Source organism: Opisthocomus hoazin, chromosome 2 (assembly GCF_030867145.1).
Source record: "Opisthocomus hoazin isolate bOpiHoa1 chromosome 2, bOpiHoa1.hap1, whole genome shotgun sequence".
Classification (NCBI taxonomy): Eukaryota; Metazoa; Chordata; class Aves; order Opisthocomiformes; family Opisthocomidae; genus Opisthocomus; species Opisthocomus hoazin.
In genome coordinates this window covers 64575710-64592845 of record NC_134415.1, presented here as the reverse complement: position 1 = coordinate 64592845, position 17136 = coordinate 64575710, and the positions used below count along the sequence as shown (strand labels likewise).

General features: G+C 55.4%; 3 protein-coding genes and 1 pseudogene across 3 annotated transcripts; all 4 read left to right on the top strand.

The window, feature by feature from the left end:
• Positions 1–723: 723 nt before the first annotated feature.
• Positions 724–1470, top strand: LOC142364655 (endosome-associated-trafficking regulator 1-like). The gene has a single exon (XM_075444617.1). The coding sequence runs from the start codon at positions 724–726 to the stop codon at positions 1468–1470; it is 747 nt and encodes a 248-aa protein (XP_075300732.1).
• A 3763-nt stretch (positions 1471–5233) lies between these two features.
• Positions 5234–5919, top strand: LOC142364651 (endosome-associated-trafficking regulator 1-like). Its single transcript, XM_075444606.1, has 2 exons — positions 5234–5242; positions 5284–5919. Exons 1-2 carry the CDS (start codon positions 5234–5236, stop codon positions 5917–5919), a joined length of 645 nt encoding a protein of 214 aa, XP_075300721.1.
• Positions 5920–9682: 3763 nt separating this feature from the next.
• Positions 9683–10368, top strand: LOC142364648 (endosome-associated-trafficking regulator 1 pseudogene; annotated as a pseudogene).
• A 1942-nt stretch (positions 10369–12310) lies between these two features.
• On the top strand, positions 12311–14817 carry LOC142364647 (endosome-associated-trafficking regulator 1-like). The gene is made up of 2 exons (XM_075444599.1): positions 12311–12316; positions 14182–14817. The coding sequence occupies exons 1-2, from the start codon at positions 12311–12313 to the stop codon at positions 14815–14817; spliced, it is 642 nt and encodes a 213-aa protein (XP_075300714.1).
• The last annotated feature ends 2319 nt before the right edge of the window (positions 14818–17136 follow it).

The window sequence follows — 17136 nt, the reverse complement described above, 5'->3', positions numbered from 1 at the left end:
TTCCTGCTGCCTCGGCCTCAGGGAGGGCAGGGTGCGGCTCCACCAGTCGATCTCCCTCTCACACTCCCGGATGCTCCTCAGCCTCTCCACTTCCTCCTTCAGCTCTGCCACCAGGCTGAGCAGGTCATTCACCTGCTCGCACCGAACACAGCAGTTGTCTCTGCTGTCCTCCGGTACGAGCGCCAGGCTCAGGCACTCCCTGCAGCCAGAGACCTGGACACCCAGGTTCTTGCGTGGGGCCTCCGTCTGGGTCCCCACACTCCTTCGAGCAACAGCTTTACCACGGGTGACAACCATGGCTAGAATATCTCCTGGAAGAGCGATGCCCACTACTTGAGTTGCCAGAAGGGGCGGCTGCACCCTGTCAGTCGCCTTCCCCGCTCGCCCTGCCTGCGCGGGCTGCTGCGCCGGCTCTGTTTGCCGGCTCTGGTCGCCCGCGCTCCTGGTCGCCCGCGCTCCCTGGAGGCTGCTCTTATCCGTGAGGGGATTTGGCCGCTGTCACACTCGACTCCGCCCCCGCTGAGTCAGAGCTGCCGCTCGTTGGCACCTCCCGCTTTCCCGCTCGGGGGGCGGGGGGCTGGGGTCTCCTCTCTCTCTCTCGGCGCTTTTTGCCGCCTCGCCGCTGCGGTTTTGCCACCGGAGAAAGGGTCACAGCCTCACAGAAGGCGATGCCCACAGAGGTGCCTGCTCCTCCTCTCCGCTCACTCCCGAATCTCTGGGTCAATGGAGAGGGTCTGCCCAGAATCTCAAGGCCTGGAAGATGATCATGATGAGGACTACAATGATGAACCCAGCTACTTCTGCCTCCCTGCACGTCGTCCACCACCGTGCAAGAGCCATGACAGCTTGGGGATGGACGCCTTTGCGCCATGGGAACATGCCAGCGACCCTTATCCGGGGTACTCAGAGTGCACCAGGGGAGGAGAGTCCCACATGCTGCCCGAGGAGGCCACTGCGGACAGGGAGCTCCCGTCCCTGCAGCTGACCGACAACGTGCTCAGGGAGGAGAACGCCATGCTCAGGAAGGTGATCAAGAGCATGCAGGGCTCCTTGGAGAGCCAGGCATGCACGGTGTGGAGGCTGGAGAGGCAGCTGAAGGCCAGCCTGGCTAAACAGGAGAGGGAAGTCCGAGAGCTACAGTCCTTTGCCCAGCGGACTGAGCGGAGTCTCCAGTTAATGACCCAGCGGGCTCTGCAGGCAGAAAGCAACGTGGAGAAGCTGAAGCAGGAGGTCTCCATTCTCCAGCAAGAGCTGGAGAGCTCCAAGGTGGAGAACGAAAACCTGAGAGCGAGCCAAATGACCAACCTGGGGCCAGTGAAGCACAACATAGATTTCGTCGTGCAAAGCCTCCACAAGATAATACTGGGCGCAACCTGGTCCATCGGACAGCTCGCCTCTGGAGTGGAGTCGCTGCATTTTCTTGCTGACGTCCTTCAATCTACCGGCAAAATTTCCGAAGATGAAGCCTAAAAAGAGCTCTGAAATCAATTCTGTGTGGGTCCCGCAGATGAATATATGGACCGAGACCACTGATCTCCCACTACAACGTGTATTAAAACCATTTGCTCTCACGTGCTCGAATGTGTGTGTTCTGATTCATGGCTTTTATTCTTCATGGCTATACTTTTCTTGTGAGGAAGTACAAATTGAAGAGAGTGATGTAGTTTGAGCTGCTGATGCTCTGTTCTGGCACTGCAGAGCCAGCAGCCAATGTTTCCCAGGCTCTGAGCTGCAAGGTCCAGCCGTGGTGGGCTCTGCGTAAGAGGCTGTGTCACAGCTCCGGCTGACTTGAGCTGCCGTGTCGGAGCCAGGAGGAAGCACAGCAGCACGGGACGCAGCGCTCTTCAGCAGTGTGCCCATCCCTTTCCATAGCTGTGCCAGCGAGAACCAGCGATGAGCAAACCCCTTGCATTTCATCTGCTTCTTTTGCCCCTTCTTGGTGGGGTGGGGAAGGGGAGGAGCAGAGATCCGGGTGCTGCTGCGCATGGTTTCAGTGAGCAGAAGCTCCTTAGGTCCTCCTACCTCTTTTTCTGCAGCTGGCCACCACCTGGGCCAGAAATCCAAAGTCTAGAGATTGTGCACCTGTTCCTGCAGCTGGGTAAAGGGGGGTGGTGGTGGTCAAAAACCTTGAGGGAGTTGTGAAGTTTCCGCACGTGTGAGCTGTGGCAGTGCCTTTCCTCCGCAGTCGGTGTCAGTGCGGGCTAAGGATGCGTTTGGCTTAGCCGGGCTGGCTAAGGAAGGCGCTGGCTGGAGAGGATGCCCTTCCTCTCCTGGCTGGAGCTGGCGTGGACGGGTATACCTAAACCGCCTGCCTTCGTCACCCCCGAAAGACCTGTGAGACCCTGCAGTCCAAACTCGCCATGTAATCACTGAAGATGGGTCTCAGCCTTATCCTGGCAGGGTCACCTGTGGGCATGAAGTGACCTTTCTTCATAGAGCCACAGAACCACAGAACAGTTTGGGTTGGAAGGGACCTTGTAGATCATCTGGTTCCAGCCCCCCTGCCATGGGCAGGGACACCTTCCACCAGACCAGGCTGTTCAAAGCCCCATCCAGCCTGGCCTTGAACACTTCCACGGAGGGGGCAGCCACAGCTCCTCTGGGCAACCTTCAGATGCACAAAACGGTCATCGCAGAAACTACTAAGAACTTCTTTATCACCTGGTCACCCCTCAACCTTTCTGATGAATTTAGGTTACTCACCCCAGTTTTCTGACCCCAGGTTTACCCAGGTTTACAACAAAATTTCCCGTATCTGGCCAAACTGCCCCTGGCTTGGACGCTACAGGGTGGTGAGGGGGTGGGTGCTGGCAGAGTTCAGTGCCAAAGTGCTTTTTCCTGATGGGAATTTTTAGGCAGCTGTTCACTTTGACCTCTATGTGGTGAGTTGTGTGCTACAAGGTTGCTGTCTTCCCCTGGTCTCATAACATCCTTCATCTGAACAGCCATGTTTGTGTTGCCACAGATCTTAAACTGCCTCAGTAACCTTGGTCTCTGGAGGAGAGACTGCTGCTTAATCTTCATCCCAGACATGACACTGGCAGTGCTTGCACATCACAGGTGATGTCTGGAGCTCCTTGCTTGCTGCTTTCTAGTCTGTGCTTTCGCTGGTGGTCGCCCTTAGCCACGTGAAGCCCTGTTCTGCAACACTGATGATGGGACAAGGATGCTTCTCACCAGCTTTTCCGTCCCAGACAACATCACTTGCTGTTCCAGTCTCCTGTCCATGTATGACCACTTGCAAGCAGCTGTGAACCGTGGATTTGACCCAAAAATCCTTGGATTTGTCCCAGATGTGGCAGCCACCGCTTGCTCATCGCTGAGGCTGGGAGGAAGCAAACTAAATGGCTCCGTCTGCGTCCTGCGCTGCGCACTGGCTGCCGTAATCCAAAGGTTACGGTGCAGGATTAGCATGGGTGTACAAAGCCCTTCCTAACCTGTGAGTCATTCCCCCCTCACTGCATTTCACTTCCCAGCAGCTCTGGACAGGCGGGATGGGTTGGCTCTTGAGTCTTCGGCTTCCCCCTTCCCCAGTTTGGGGAGGAACGGGTCGGGACGTAACATCTCAGCTTGGATTCACCAAGGGGAAATCATGCCTGACCAATCTGCTAGCTTTCTACGGTGGCATGACTGGCTGGGTAGATGAGGGGAGAGCCATGGATGTTGTCTACCTAGACTTCAGCAAGGCTTTCGACACGGTTTCCCTTAACATCCTCCTAGGGAAGCCCAGGAAGTGTGGGCTGGATGAGTGGTCAGTGAGATGGATTGAGAACTGGCTGAATGGCAGAACTCAGAGGGTTGTCATCAGCGGCGCTGAGTCTAGTTGGAGGCTGGTAACTAGTGTTGTCACCCAGGGGTCAGTACTGGGCCCAGTCTTGTTTAACTTCTTCATCAATTACCTGGATGAAGAGTTAGAGTGTACCCTCAGCAAGTTTGCTGATGACACCAAACTGGGAGGAGTGGTAGACACACCAGAAGGCTGTGCTGCCTTTCAGCGTGACCTGGACAGGCTGGAAAGTTGGGCAGAGAGGAACCTGATGAGGTTCAACAAGGGCAAGTGCAGGGTCCTGCACCTGGGGAGGATCAGCCCCATGCATCAGTACAGGCTTGGGGTGGACCTGCTGGCGAGCAGCTCTGTGGAGAGGGACCTGCATGTCCTGGTGGACAACAGGTTGACCATGAGCCAGCAGTGTGCCCTGGCTGCCAAGAAGGCCAATGGCATTCCTGGGGTGCACCAAGAAGAGTGTGGCCAGCAGGTCAAGGGAGGTTCTCCTTCCCCTCTACACTGCCCTAGTGAGGCCTCATCTGGAGTACTGTGTCCAGTTCTGGGCTCCCCACTTCAAGAGAGATGAGGAGCTACTGGAGAGAGTCCAGCGGAGGGCTACGAGGATGGTGAGGGGCCTAGAGCATCTCTCCTGTGAGGAGAGGCTGAGGGAGTTGGGCTTGTTCAGCCTGAAAAGAGAAGGCTGCGAGGGGACCTAATATATGCTTATAAACATCTCAAGGGTGGGTGTCAGGAGGATGGGGCCAAACTCTTTTCAGCGGTGCCCAGCGACAGGATAAGGGGCAATGGGCACAAACTGAAGCATAGCAAGTTCCGTCTGAACATGAGGAAGCACTTCTTCCCTCTGAGGGTGATGGAGCACTGGAACAGGCCGCCCAGGGAGGTTGTGGAGTCTCCTTCTCTGGAGATATTCAAGACCTGCCTGGACGTGGTCCTGTGCGGCCTGCTCTGGGTGACCCTGCTTTGGCAGGGGGGTTGGACTAGATGACCCACAGAGGTCCCTTCCAACCCCAAACATTCTGTGATTCTGTGATTCTGTGATTCTGTGATTTGATTGGTTCCTCCCGTACCCCCGCCCCAGTCACAGCCTCACAGCAGGCGATGTCATGCGATGACATCACAGACCTCAGGGATTCCTGTTCTGCCCACAGAGGTGCCTGCTCCTCCTCTCCGCTCACTCCCGAACGCCCTGGTGATCGAAGTGGAGGGATTTCGGAGACTGCCTCTTCCCCCACGAGCGTTGCTAAGGCTGCGGAGGTTGGCACACTGCTTGTCAGTGTCACCTGCCTGCGTGACCCCGGGCTCCAGCAGGATAAGTGGGATCCTCCTGCTTGCTGCAGCCCAAAGCGTCCTGAAAAATAGCGTGGCTGCTTGGCATCTCTGGGTCAATGGAGAGGGTCTGCCCAGAATCTCAAGGCCTGGAAGACGATCATGATGAGGACTACAACGATGAACCCAGCTACTTCTGCCTCCCTGCACGTCGTCCACCACCGTGCAAGAGCCATGACAGCTTGGGGATGGACGCCTTTGTGCCATGGGAACATGCCAGCCACCCTTATCCGGGGTACTCAGAGTGCACCAGGGGAGGAGAGTCCTACATGCTGCCCGAGGAGGCCACTGCGGACAGGGAGCTCCCGTCCCTGCAGCTGACCGACAACGTGCTCAGGGAGGAGAACGCCATGCTCAGGAAGGTGATCAAGAGCATGCAGGGCTCCTTGGAGAGCCAGGCATGCACGGTGAGGAGGCTGGAGAGGCAGCTGAAGGCCAGCCTGGCTAAACAGGAGAGGGAAGTCCGAGAGCTACAGTCCTTGGCCCAGCGGACTGAGCGGAGTCTCCAGTTAATGACCCAGCGGGCTCTGCAGGCAGAAAGCAACGTGGAGAAGCTGAAGCAGGAGGTCTCCATTCTCCAGCAAGAGCTGGAGAGCTCCAAGGTGGAGAACGAAAACCTGAGAGCGAGCCAAATGACCAACCTGGGGCCAGTGAAGCACAACATAGATTTCGTCGTGCAAAGCCTCCACAAGATAATACTGGGCGCAACCTGGTCCATCGGACAGCTCGCCTCTGGAGTGGAGTCGCTGCATTTTCTTGCTGACGTCCTTCAATCTACCGGCAAAATTTCCGAAGATGAAGCCTAAAAAGAGCTCTGAAATCAATTCTGTGTGGTTCCCGCAGATGAATATATGGACCGAGACCACTGATCTCCCACTACAACGTGTATTAAAACCATTTGCTCTCACGTGCTCGAATGTGTGTGTTCTGATTCATGGCTTTTATTCTTCATGGCTATACTTTTCTTGTGATGAAGTACAAATTGAAGAGAGTGATGTAGTTTGAGCTGCTGATGCTCTGTTCTGGCACTGCAGAGCCAGCAGCCAATGTTTCCCAGGCTCTGAGCTGCAAGGTCCAGCCGTGGTGGGCTCTGCGTAAGAGGCTGTGCCACAGCTCCGGCTGACTTGAGCTGCCGTGTCGGAGCCAGGAGGAAGCAAAGCAGCACGGGACGCAGCGCTCTTCAGCAGTGTGCCCATCCCTTTCCATAGCTGTGCCAGCGAGAACCAGCGATGAGCAAACCCCTTGCATTTCATCTGCTTCTTTTGCCCCTTCTTGGTGGGGTGGGGAAGGGGAGGAGCAGAGATCCGGGTGCTGCTGCGCATGGTTTCAGTGAGCAGAAGCTCCTTAGGTCCTCCTACCTCTTTTTCTGCAGCTGGCCACCACCTGGGCCAGAAATCCAAAGTCTAGAGATTGTGCACCTGTTCCTGCAGCTGGGTAAAGGGGGGTGGTGGTGGTCAAAAACCTTGAGGGAGTTGTGAAGTTTCCGCACGTGTGAGCTGTGGCAGTGCCTTTCCTCCGCAGTCGGTGTCAGTGCGGGCTAAGGATGCGTTTGGCTTAGCCGGGCTGGCTAAGGAAGGCGCTGGCTGGAGAGGATGCCCTTCCTCTCCTGGCTGGAGCTGGCGTGGACGGGTATACCTAAACCGCCTGCCTTCGTCACCCCCGAAAGACCTGTGAGACCCTGCAGTCCAAACTCGCCATGTAATCACTGAAGATGGGTCTCAGCCTTATCCTGGCAGGGTCATCTGTGGGCATGAAGTGACCTTTCTTCATAGAGCCACAGAACCACAGAACAGTTTGGGTTGGAAGGGACCTTGTAGATCATCTGGTTCCAGCCCCCCTGCCATGGGCAGGGACACCTTCCACCAGACCAGGCTGTTCAAAGCCCCATCCAGCCTGGCCTTGAACACTTCCACGGAGGGGGCAGCCACAGCTCCTCTGGGCAACCTTCAGATGCACAAAACGGTCATCGCAGAAACTACTAAGAACTTCTTTATCACCTGGTCACCCCTCAACCTTTCTGATGAATTTAGGTTACCGACCCCAGTTTTCTGACCCCAGGTTTACCCAGGTTTACAACAAAATTTCCTGTATCTGGCCAAACTGCCCCTGGCTTGGATGCTACAGGGTGGTGAGGGGGTGGGTGCTGGCAGAGTTCAGTGCCAAAGTGCTTTTTCCTGATGGGAATTTTTAGGCAGCTGTTCACTTTGACCTCTATGTGGTGAGTTGTGTGCTACAAGGTTGCTGTCTTCCCCTGGTCTCATAACATCCTTCATCTGAACAGCCATGTTTGTGTTGCCACAGATCTTAAACTGCCTCAGTAACCTTGGTCTCTGGAGGAGAGACTGCTGCTTAATCTTCATCCCAGACATGACACTGGCAGTGCTTGCACATCACAGGTGATGTCTGGAGCTCCTTGCTTGCTGCTTTCTAGTCTGTGCTTTCGCTGGTGGTCGCCCTTAGCCACGTGAAGCCCTGTTCTGCAACACTGATGATGGGACAAGGATGCTTCTCACCAGCTTTTCCGTCCCAGACAACATCACTTGCTGTTCCAGTCTCCTGTCCATGTATGACCACTTGCAAGCAGCTGTGAACCTTGGATTTGACCCCAAAATCCTTGGATTTGTCCCAGATGTGGCAGCCACCGCTTGCTCATCGCTGAGGCTGGGAGGAAGCAAACTAAGTGGCTCCGTCTGCGTCCTGCGCTGCCCACTGGCTGCTGTAATCCAAAGGTTACGGTGCAGGATTAGCATGGGTGTACAAAGCCCTTCCTAATCTGTGAGTCATTCCCCCCTCACTGCATTTCACTTCCCAGCAGCTCTGGACAGGCGGGATGGGTTGGCTCTTGAGTCTTCGGCTTCCCCCTTCCCCAGTTTGGGGAGGAACGGGTCAGGACGTAACATCTCAGCTTGGATTCACCAAGGGGAAATCATGCCTGACCAATCTGCTAGCTTTCTACGGTGGCATGACTGGCTGGGTAGATGAGGGGAGAGCCATGGATGTTGTCTACCTAAACTTCAGCAAGGCTTTCGACACGGTTTCCCTTAACATCCTCCTAGGGAAGCCCAGGAAGTGTGGGCTGGATGAGTGGTCAGTGAGATGGATTGAGAACTGGCTGAATGGCAGAACTCAGAGGGTTGTCATCAGCGGCGCTGAGTCTAGTTGGAGGCTGGTAACTAGTGTTGTCACCCAGGGGTCAGTACTGGGCCCAGTCTTGTTTAACTTCTTCATCAATTACCTGGATGAAGAGTTAGAGTGTACCCTCAGCAAGTTTGCTGATGACACCAAACTGGGAGGAGTGGTAGATACACCAGAAGGCTGTGCTGCCTTTCAGCGTGACCTGGACAGGCTGGAAAGTTGGGCAGAGAGGAACCTGATGAGGTTCAACAAGGGCAAGTGCAGGGTCCTGCACCTGGGGAGGACCAGCCCCATGCATCAGTACAGGCTTGGGGTGGACCTGCTGGCGAGCAGCTCTGTGGAGAGGGACCTGCGTGTCCTAGTGGACGACAGGTTGACCATGAGCCAGCAGTGTGCCCTGGCTGCCAAGAAGGCCAATGGCATTCCTGGGGTGCACCAAGAAGAGTGTGGCCAGCAGGTCGAGGGAGGTTCTCCTTCCCCTCTACACTGCCCTAGTGAGGCCTCATCTGGAGTACTGTGTCCAGTTCTGGGCTCCCCACTTCAAGAGAGAAGAGGAGCTACTGGAGAGAGTCCAGCGGAGGGCTACGAGGATGGTGAGGGGACTAGAGCATCTCTCCTATGAGGAGAGGCTGAGGGAGCTGGGCTTGTTCAGCCTGAAAAGAGAAGGCTACGAGGGGACCTAATATATGCTTAGAAACATCTCAAGGGTGGGTGTCAGGAGGATGGGGCCAAACTCTTTTCAGCGGTGCCCAGCGACAGGATAAGGGGCAATGGGCACAAACTGAAGCATAGCAAGTTCCGTCTGAACATGAGGAAGCACTTCTTCCCTCTGAGGGTGATGGAGCACTGGAACAGGCCGCCCAGGGAGGTTGTGGAGTCTCCTTCTCTGGAGATATTCAAGACCTGCCTGGACGTGGTCCTGTGCGGCCTGCTCTGGCTGACCCTGCTTTGGCAGGGGGGTTGGACTAGATGACCCACAGAGGTCCCTTCCAACCCCGAACATTCTGTGATTCTGTGATTCTGTGATTCTGTGATTTGATTGGTTCCTCCCGTACCCCCGCCCCAGTCACAGCCTCACAGCAGGCGATGTCATGCGATGACATCACAGACCTCAGGGATTCCTGTTCTGCCCACAGAGGTGCCTGCTCCTCCTCTCCGCTCACTCCCGAACGCCCTGCTGATCGAAGTGGAGGGATTTCGGAGACTGCCTCTTCCCCCACGAGCGTTGCTGAGGCTGCGGAGGTTGGCACACTGCTTGTCAGTGTCACCTGCCTGCGTGACCCCGGGCTCCAGCAGGATAAGTGGGATCCTCCTGCTTGCTGCAGCCCAAAGTGTCCTGAAAAATAGCGTGGCTGCTTGGCATCTCTGGGTCAATGGAGAGGGTCTGCCCAGAATCTCAAGGCCTGGAAGATGATCATGATGAGGACTACAACGATGAACCCAGCTACTTCTGCCTCCCTGCACGTCGTCCACCACCGTGCAAGAGCCATGACAGCTTGGGGATGGACGCCTTTGCGCCATGGGAACATGCCAGCGACCCTTATCCGGGGTACTCAGAGTGCACCAGGGGAGGAGAGTCCTACATGCTGCCCGAGGAGGCCACTGCGGACAGGGAGCTCCCGTCCCTGCAGCTGACCGACAACGTGCTCAGGGAGGAGAACGCCATGCTCAGGAAGGTGATCAAGAGCATGCAGGGCTCCTTGGAGAGCCAGGCATGCACGGTGCGGAGGCTGGAGAGGCAGCTGAAGGCCAGCCTGGCTAAACAGGAGAGGGAAGTCCGAGAGCTACAGTCCTTTGCCCAGCGGACTGAGTGGAGTCTCCAGTTAATGACCCAGCGGGCTCTGCAGGCAGAAAGCAATGTGGAGAAGCTGAAGCAGGAGGTCTCCATTCTCCAGCAAGAGCTGGAGAGTTCCAAGGTGGAGAACGAAAACCTGAGAGCGAGCCAAATGACCAACCTGGGGCCAGTGAAGCACAACATAGATTTCGTCGTGCAAAGCCTCCACAAGATAATACTGGGCGCAACCTGGTCCATCGGACAGCTCGCCTCTGGAGTGGAGTCGCTGCATTTTCTTGCTGACGTCCTTCAATCTACTGGCAAAATTTCCGAAGATGAAGCCTAAAAAGAGCTCTGAAATCAATTCTGTGTGGGTCCCGCAGATGAATATATGGACCGAGACCACTGATCTCCCACTACAACGTGTATTAAAACCATTTGCTCTCACGTGCTCGAATGTGTGTGTTCTGATTCATGGCTTTTATTCTTCATGGCTATACTTTTCTTGTGATGAAGTACAAATTGAAGAGAGTGATGTAGTTTGAGCTGCTGATGCTCTGTTCTGGCACTGCAGAGCCAGCAGCCAGTGTTTCCCAGGCTCTGAGCTGCAAGGTCCAGCCGTGGTGGGCTCTGCGTAAGAGGCTGTGCCACAGCTCCGGCTGACTTGAGCTGCCGTGTCGGAGCCAGGAGGAAGCACAGCAGCACGGGACGCAGCGCTCTTCAGCAGTGTGCCCATCCCTTTCCATAGCTGTGCCAGCGAGAACCAGCGATGAGCAAACCCCTTGCATTTCATCTGCTTCTTTTGCCCCTTCTTGGTGGGGTGGGGAAGGGGAGGAGCAGAGATCCGGGTGCTGCTGCGCATGGTTTCAGTGAGCAGAAGCTCCTTAGGTCCTCCTACCTCTTTTTCTGCAGCTGGCCACCACCTGGGCCAGAAATCCAAAGTCTAGAGATTGTGCACCTGTTCCTGCAGCTGGGTAAAGGGGGGTGGTGGTGGTCAAAAACCTTGAGGGAGTTGTGAAGTTTCCGCACGTGTGAGCTGTGGCAGTGCCTTTCCTCCGCAGTCGGTGTCAGTGCGGGCTAAGGATGCGTTTGGCTTAGCCGGGCTGGCTAAGGAAGGCGCTGGCTGGAGAGGATGCCCTTCCTCTCCTGGCTGGAGCTGGCGTGGACGGGTATACCTAAACCGCCTGCCTTCGTCACCCCCGAAAGACCTGTGAGACCCTGCAGTCCAAACTCGCCATGTAATCACTGAAGATGGGTCTCAGCCTTATCCTGGCAGGGTCACCTGTGGGCATGAAGTGACCTTTCTTCATAGAGCCACAGAACCACAGAACAGTTTGGGTTGGAAGGGACCTTGTAGATCATCTGGTTCCAGCCCCCCTGCCATGGGCAGGGACACCTTCCACCAGACCAGGCTGTTCAAAGCCCCATCCAGCCTGGCCTTGAACACTTCCACGGAGGGGGCAGCCACAGCTCCTCTGGGCAACCTTCAGATGCACAAAACGGTCATCGCAGAAACTACTAAGAACTTCTTTATCACCTGGTCACCCCTCAACCTTTCTGATGAATTTAGGTTACCGACCCCAGTTTTCTGACCCCAGGTTTACCCAGGTTTACAACAAAATTTCCTGTATCTGGCCAAACTGCCCCTGGCTTGGATGCTACAGGGTGGTGAGGGGGTGGGTGCTGGCAGAGTTCAGTGCCAAAGTGCTTTTTCCTGATGGGAATTTTTAGGCAGCTGTTCACTTTGACCTCTATGTGGTGAGTTGTGTGTTACAAGGTTGCTGTCTTCCCCTGGTCTCATAACATCCTTCATCTGAACAGCCATGTTTGTGTTGCCACAGATCTTAAACTGCCTCAGTAACCTTGGTCTCTGGAGGAGAGACTGCTGCTTAATCTTCATCCCAGACATGACACTGGCAGTGCTTGCACATCACAGGTGATGTCTGGAGCTCCTTGCTTGCTGCTTTATAGTCTGTGCTTTCGCTGGTGGTCGCCCTTAGCCACGTGAAGCCCTGTTCTGCAACACTGATGATGGGACAAGGATGCTTCTCACCAGCTTTTCCGTCCCAGACAACATCACTTGCTGTTCCAGTCTCCTGTCCATGTATGACCACTTGCAAGCAGCTGTGAACCTTGGATTTGACCCCAAAATCCTTGGATTTGTCCCAGATGTGGCAGCCACCGCTTGCTCATCGCTGAGGCTGGGAAATAGCAAACTAAGTGGCTCCGTCTGCGTCCTGCGCTGCGCACTGGCTGCTGTAATCCAAAGGTTACGGTGCAGGATTAGCATGGGTGTACAAAGCCCTTCCTAATCTGTGAGTCATTCCCCCCTCACTGCATTTCACTTCCCAGCAGCTCTGGACAGGCAGGATGGGTTGGCTCTTGAGTCTTCGGCTTCCCCCTTCCCCAGTTTGGGGAGGAACGGGTCGGGACGTAACATCTCAGCTTGGATTCACCAAGGGGAAATCATGCCTGACCAATCTGCTAGCTTTCTACGGTGGCATGACTGGCTGGGTAGATGAGGGGAGAGCCATGGATGTTGTCTACCTAGACTTCAGCAAGGCTTTCGACACGGTTTCCCTTAACATCCTCCTAGGGAAGCCCAGGAAGTGTGGGCTGGATGAGTGGTCAGTGAGATGGATTGAGAACTGGCTGAATGGCAGAACTCAGAGGGTTGTCATCAGCGGCGCTGAGTCTAGTTGGAGGCTGGTAACTAGTGTTGTCACCCAGGGGTCAGTACTGGGCCCAGTCTTGTTTAACTTCTTCATCAATTACCTGGATGAAGAGTTAGAGTGTACCCTCAGCAAGTTTGCTGATGACACCAAACTGGGAGGAGTGGTAGATACACCAGAAGGCTGTGCTGCCTTTCAGCGTGACCTGGACAGGCTGGAAAGTTGGGCAGAGAGGAACCTGATGAGGTTCAACAAGGGCAAGTGCAGGGTCCTGCACCTGGGGAGGACCAGCCCCATGCATCAGTACAGGCTTGGGGTGGACCTGCTGGCGAGCAGCTCTGTGGAGAGGGACCTGGGTGTCCTAGTGGACGACAGGTTGACCATGAGCCAGCAGTGTGCCCTGGCTGCCAAGAAGGCCAATGGCATTCCTGGGGTGCACCAAGAAGAGTGTGGCCAGCAGGTCGAGGGAGGTTCTCCTTCCCCTCTACACTGCCCTAGTGAGGCCTCATCTGGAGTACTGTGTCCAGTTCTGGGCTCCCCACTTCAAGAGAGAAGAGGAGCTACTGGAGAGAGTCCAGCGGAGGGCTACGAGGATGGTGAGGGGACTAGAGCATCTCTCCTATGAGGAGAGGCTGAGGGAGCTGGGCTTGTTCAGCCTGAAAAGAGAAGGCTACGAGGGGACCTAATATATGCTTAGAAACATCTCAAGGGTGGGTGTCAGGAGGATGGGGCCAAACTCTTTTCAGCGGTGCCCAGCGACAGGATAAGGGGCAATGGGCACAAACTGAAGCATAGCAAGTTCCGTCTGAACATGAGGAAGCACTTCTTCCCTCTGAGGGTGATGGAGCACTGGAACAGGCCGCCCAGGGAGGTTGTGGAGTCTCCTTCTCTGGAGATATTCAAGACCTGCCTGGACGTGGTCCTGTGCGGCCTGCTCTGGCTGACCCTGCTTTGGCAGGGGGGTTGGACTAGATGACCCACAGAGGTCCCTTCCAACCCCGAACATTCTGTGATTCTGTGATTCTGTGATTCTGTGATTTGATTGGTTCCTCCCCTACCCCCGCCCTGGTCACAGCCTCACAGCAGGCGATGTCATGCGATGACATCACAGACCTCAGGGATTCCTGTTCTGCCCACAGAGGTGCCTGCTCCTCCTCTCCGCTCACTCCCGAACGCCCTGCTGATCGAAGTGGAGGGATTTCGGAGACTGCCTCTTCCCCCACGAGCGTTGCTGAGGCTGCGGAGGTTGGCACACTGCTTGTCAGTGTCACCTGCCTGCGTGACCCCGGGCTCCAGCAGGATAAGTGGGATCCTCCTGCTTGCTGCAGCCCAAAGCGTCCTGAAAAATAGCGTGGCTGCTTGGCATCTCTGGGTCAATGGAGAGGGTCTGCCCAGAATCTCAAGGCCTGGAAGATGATCATGATGAGGACTACAACGATGAACCCAGCTACTTCTGCCTCCCTGCACGTCGTCCACCACCGTGCAAGAGCCATGACAGCTTGGGGATGGACGCCTTTGCGCCATGGGAACATGCCAGCGACCCTTATCCGGGGTACTCAGAGTGCACCAGGGGAGGAGAGTCCTACATGCTGCCCGAGGAGGCCACTGCGGACAGGGAGCTCCCGTCCCTGCAGCTGACCGACAACGTGCTCAGGGAGGAGAACGCCATGCTCAGGAAGGTGATCAAGAGCATGCAGGGCTCCTTGGAGAGCCAGGCATGCACGGTGCGGAGGCTGGAGAGGCAGCTGAAGGCCAGCCTGGCTAAACAGGAGAGGGAAGTCCGAGAGCTACAGTCCTTTGCCCAGCGGACTGAGTGGAGTCTCCAGTTAATGACCCAGCGGGCTCTGCAGGCAGAAAGCAACGTGGAGAAGCTGAAGCAGGAGGTCTCCATTCTCCAGCAAGAGCTGGAGAGTTCCAAGGTGGAGAACGAAAACCTGAGAGCGAGCCAAATGACCAACCTGGGGCCAGTGAAGCACAACATAGATTTCGTCGTGCAAAGCCTCCACAAGATAATACTGGGCGCAACCTGGTCCATCGGACAGCTCGCCTCTGGAGTGGAGTCGCTGCATTTTCTTGCTGACGTCCTTCAATCTACCAGCAAAATTTCCGAAGATGAAGCCTAAAAAGAGCTCTGAAATCAATTCTGTGTGGGTCCCGCAGATGAATATATGGACCGAGACCACTGATCTCCCACTACAACGTGTATTAAAACCATTTGCTCTCACGTGCTCGAATGTGTGTGTTCTGATTCATGGCTTTTATTCTTCATGGCTATACTTTTCTTGTGAGGAAGTACAAATTGAAGAGAGTGATGTAGTTTGAGCTGCTGATGCTCTGTTCTGGCACTGCAGAGCCAGCAGCCAATGTTTCCCAGGCTCTGAGCTGCAAGGTCCAGCCGTGGTGGGCTCTGCGTAAGAGGCTGTGCCACAGCTCCGGCTGACTTGAGCTGCCGTGTCGGAGCCAGGAGGAAGCACAGCAGCACGGGACGCAGCGCTCTTCAGCAGTGTGCCCATCCCTTTCCATAGCTGTGCCAGCGAGAACCAGCGATGAGCAAACCCCTTGCATTTCATCTGCTTCTTTTGCCCCTTCTTGGTGGGGTGGGGAAGGGGAGGAGCAGAGATCCGGGTGCTGCTGCGCATGGTTTCAGTGAGCAGAAGCTCCTTAGGTCCTCCTACCTCTTTTTCTGCAGCTGGCCACCACCTGGGCCAGAAATCCAAAGTCTAGAGATTGTGCACCTGTTCCTGCAGCTGGGTAAAGGGGGGTGGTGGTGGTCAAAAACCTTGAGGGAGTTGTGAAGTTTCCGCACGTGTGAGCTGTGGCAGTGCCTTTCCTCCGCAGTCGGTGTCAGTGCGGGCTAAGGATGCGTTTGGCTTAGCCGGGCTGGCTAAGGAAGGCGCTGGCTGGAGAGGATGCCCTTCCTCTCCTGGCTGGAGCTGGCGTGGACGGGTATACCTAAACCGCCTGCCTTCGTCACCCCCGAAAGACCTGTGAGACCCTGCAGTCCAAACTCGCCATGTAATCACTGAAGATGGGTCTCAGCCTTATCCTGGCAGGGTCACCTGTGGGCATGAAGTGACCTTTCTTCATAGAGCCACAGAACCACAGAACAGTTTGGGTTGGAAGGGACCTTGTAGATCATCTGGTTCCAGCCCCCCTGCCATGGGCAGGGACACCTTCCACCAGACCAGGCTGTTCAAAGCCCCATCCAGCCTGGCCTTGAACACTTCCACGGAGGGGGCAGCCACAGCTCCTCTGGGCAACCTTCAGATGCACAAAACGGTCATCGCAGAAACTACTAAGAACTTCTTTATCACCTGGTCACCCCTCAACCTTTCTGATGAATTTAGGTTACCGACCCCAGTTTTCTGACCCCAGGTTTACCCAGGTTTACAACAAAATTTCCTGTATCTGGCCAAACTGCCCCTGGCTTGGATGCTACAGGGTGGTGAGGGGGTGGGTGCTGGCAGAGTTCAGTGCCAAAGTGCTTTTTCCTGATGGGAATTTTTAGGCAGCTGTTCACTTTGACCTCTATGTGGTGAGTTGTGTGTTACAAGGTTGCTGTCTTCCCCTGGTCTCATAACATCCTTCATCTGAACAGCCATGTTTGTGTTGCCACAGATCTTAAACTGCCTCAGTAACCTTGGTCTCTGGAGGAGAGACTGCTGCTTAATCTTCATCCCAGACATGACACTGGCAGTGCTTGCACATCACAGGTGATGTCTGGAGCTCCTTGCTTGCTGCTTTATAGTCTGTGCTTTCGCTGGTGGTCGCCCTTAGCCACGTGAAGCCCTGTTCTGCAACACTGATGATGGGACAAGGATGCTTCTCACCAGCTTTTCCGTCCCAGACAACATCACTTGCTGTTCCAGTCTCCTGTCCATGTATGACCACTTGCAAGCAGCTGTGAACCTTGGATTTGACCCAAAAATCCTTGGATTTGTCCCAGATGTGGCAGCCACCGCTTGCTCATCGCTGAGGCTGGGAGATAGCAAACTAAGTGGCTCCGTCTGCGTCCTGCGCTGCGCACTGGCTGCTGTAATCCAAAGGTTACGGTGCAGGATTAGCATGGGTGTACAAAGCCCTTCCTAATCTGTGAGTCATTCCCCCCTCACTGCATTTCACTTCCCAGCAGCTCTGGACAGGCGGGATGGGTTGGCTCTTGAGTCTTCGGCTTCCCCCTTCCCCAGTTTGGGGAGGAACGGGTCGGGACGTAACATCTCAGCTTGGATTCACCAAGGGGAAATCATGCCTGACCAATCTGCTAGCTTTCTACGGTGGCATGACTGGCTGGGTAGATGAGGGGAGAGCCATGGATGTTGTCTACCTAGACTTCAGCAAGGCTTTCGACACGGTTTCCCTTAACATCCTCCTAGGGAAGCCCAGGAAGTGTGGGCTGGATGAGTGGTCAGTGAGATGGATTGAGAACTGGCTGAATGGCAGAA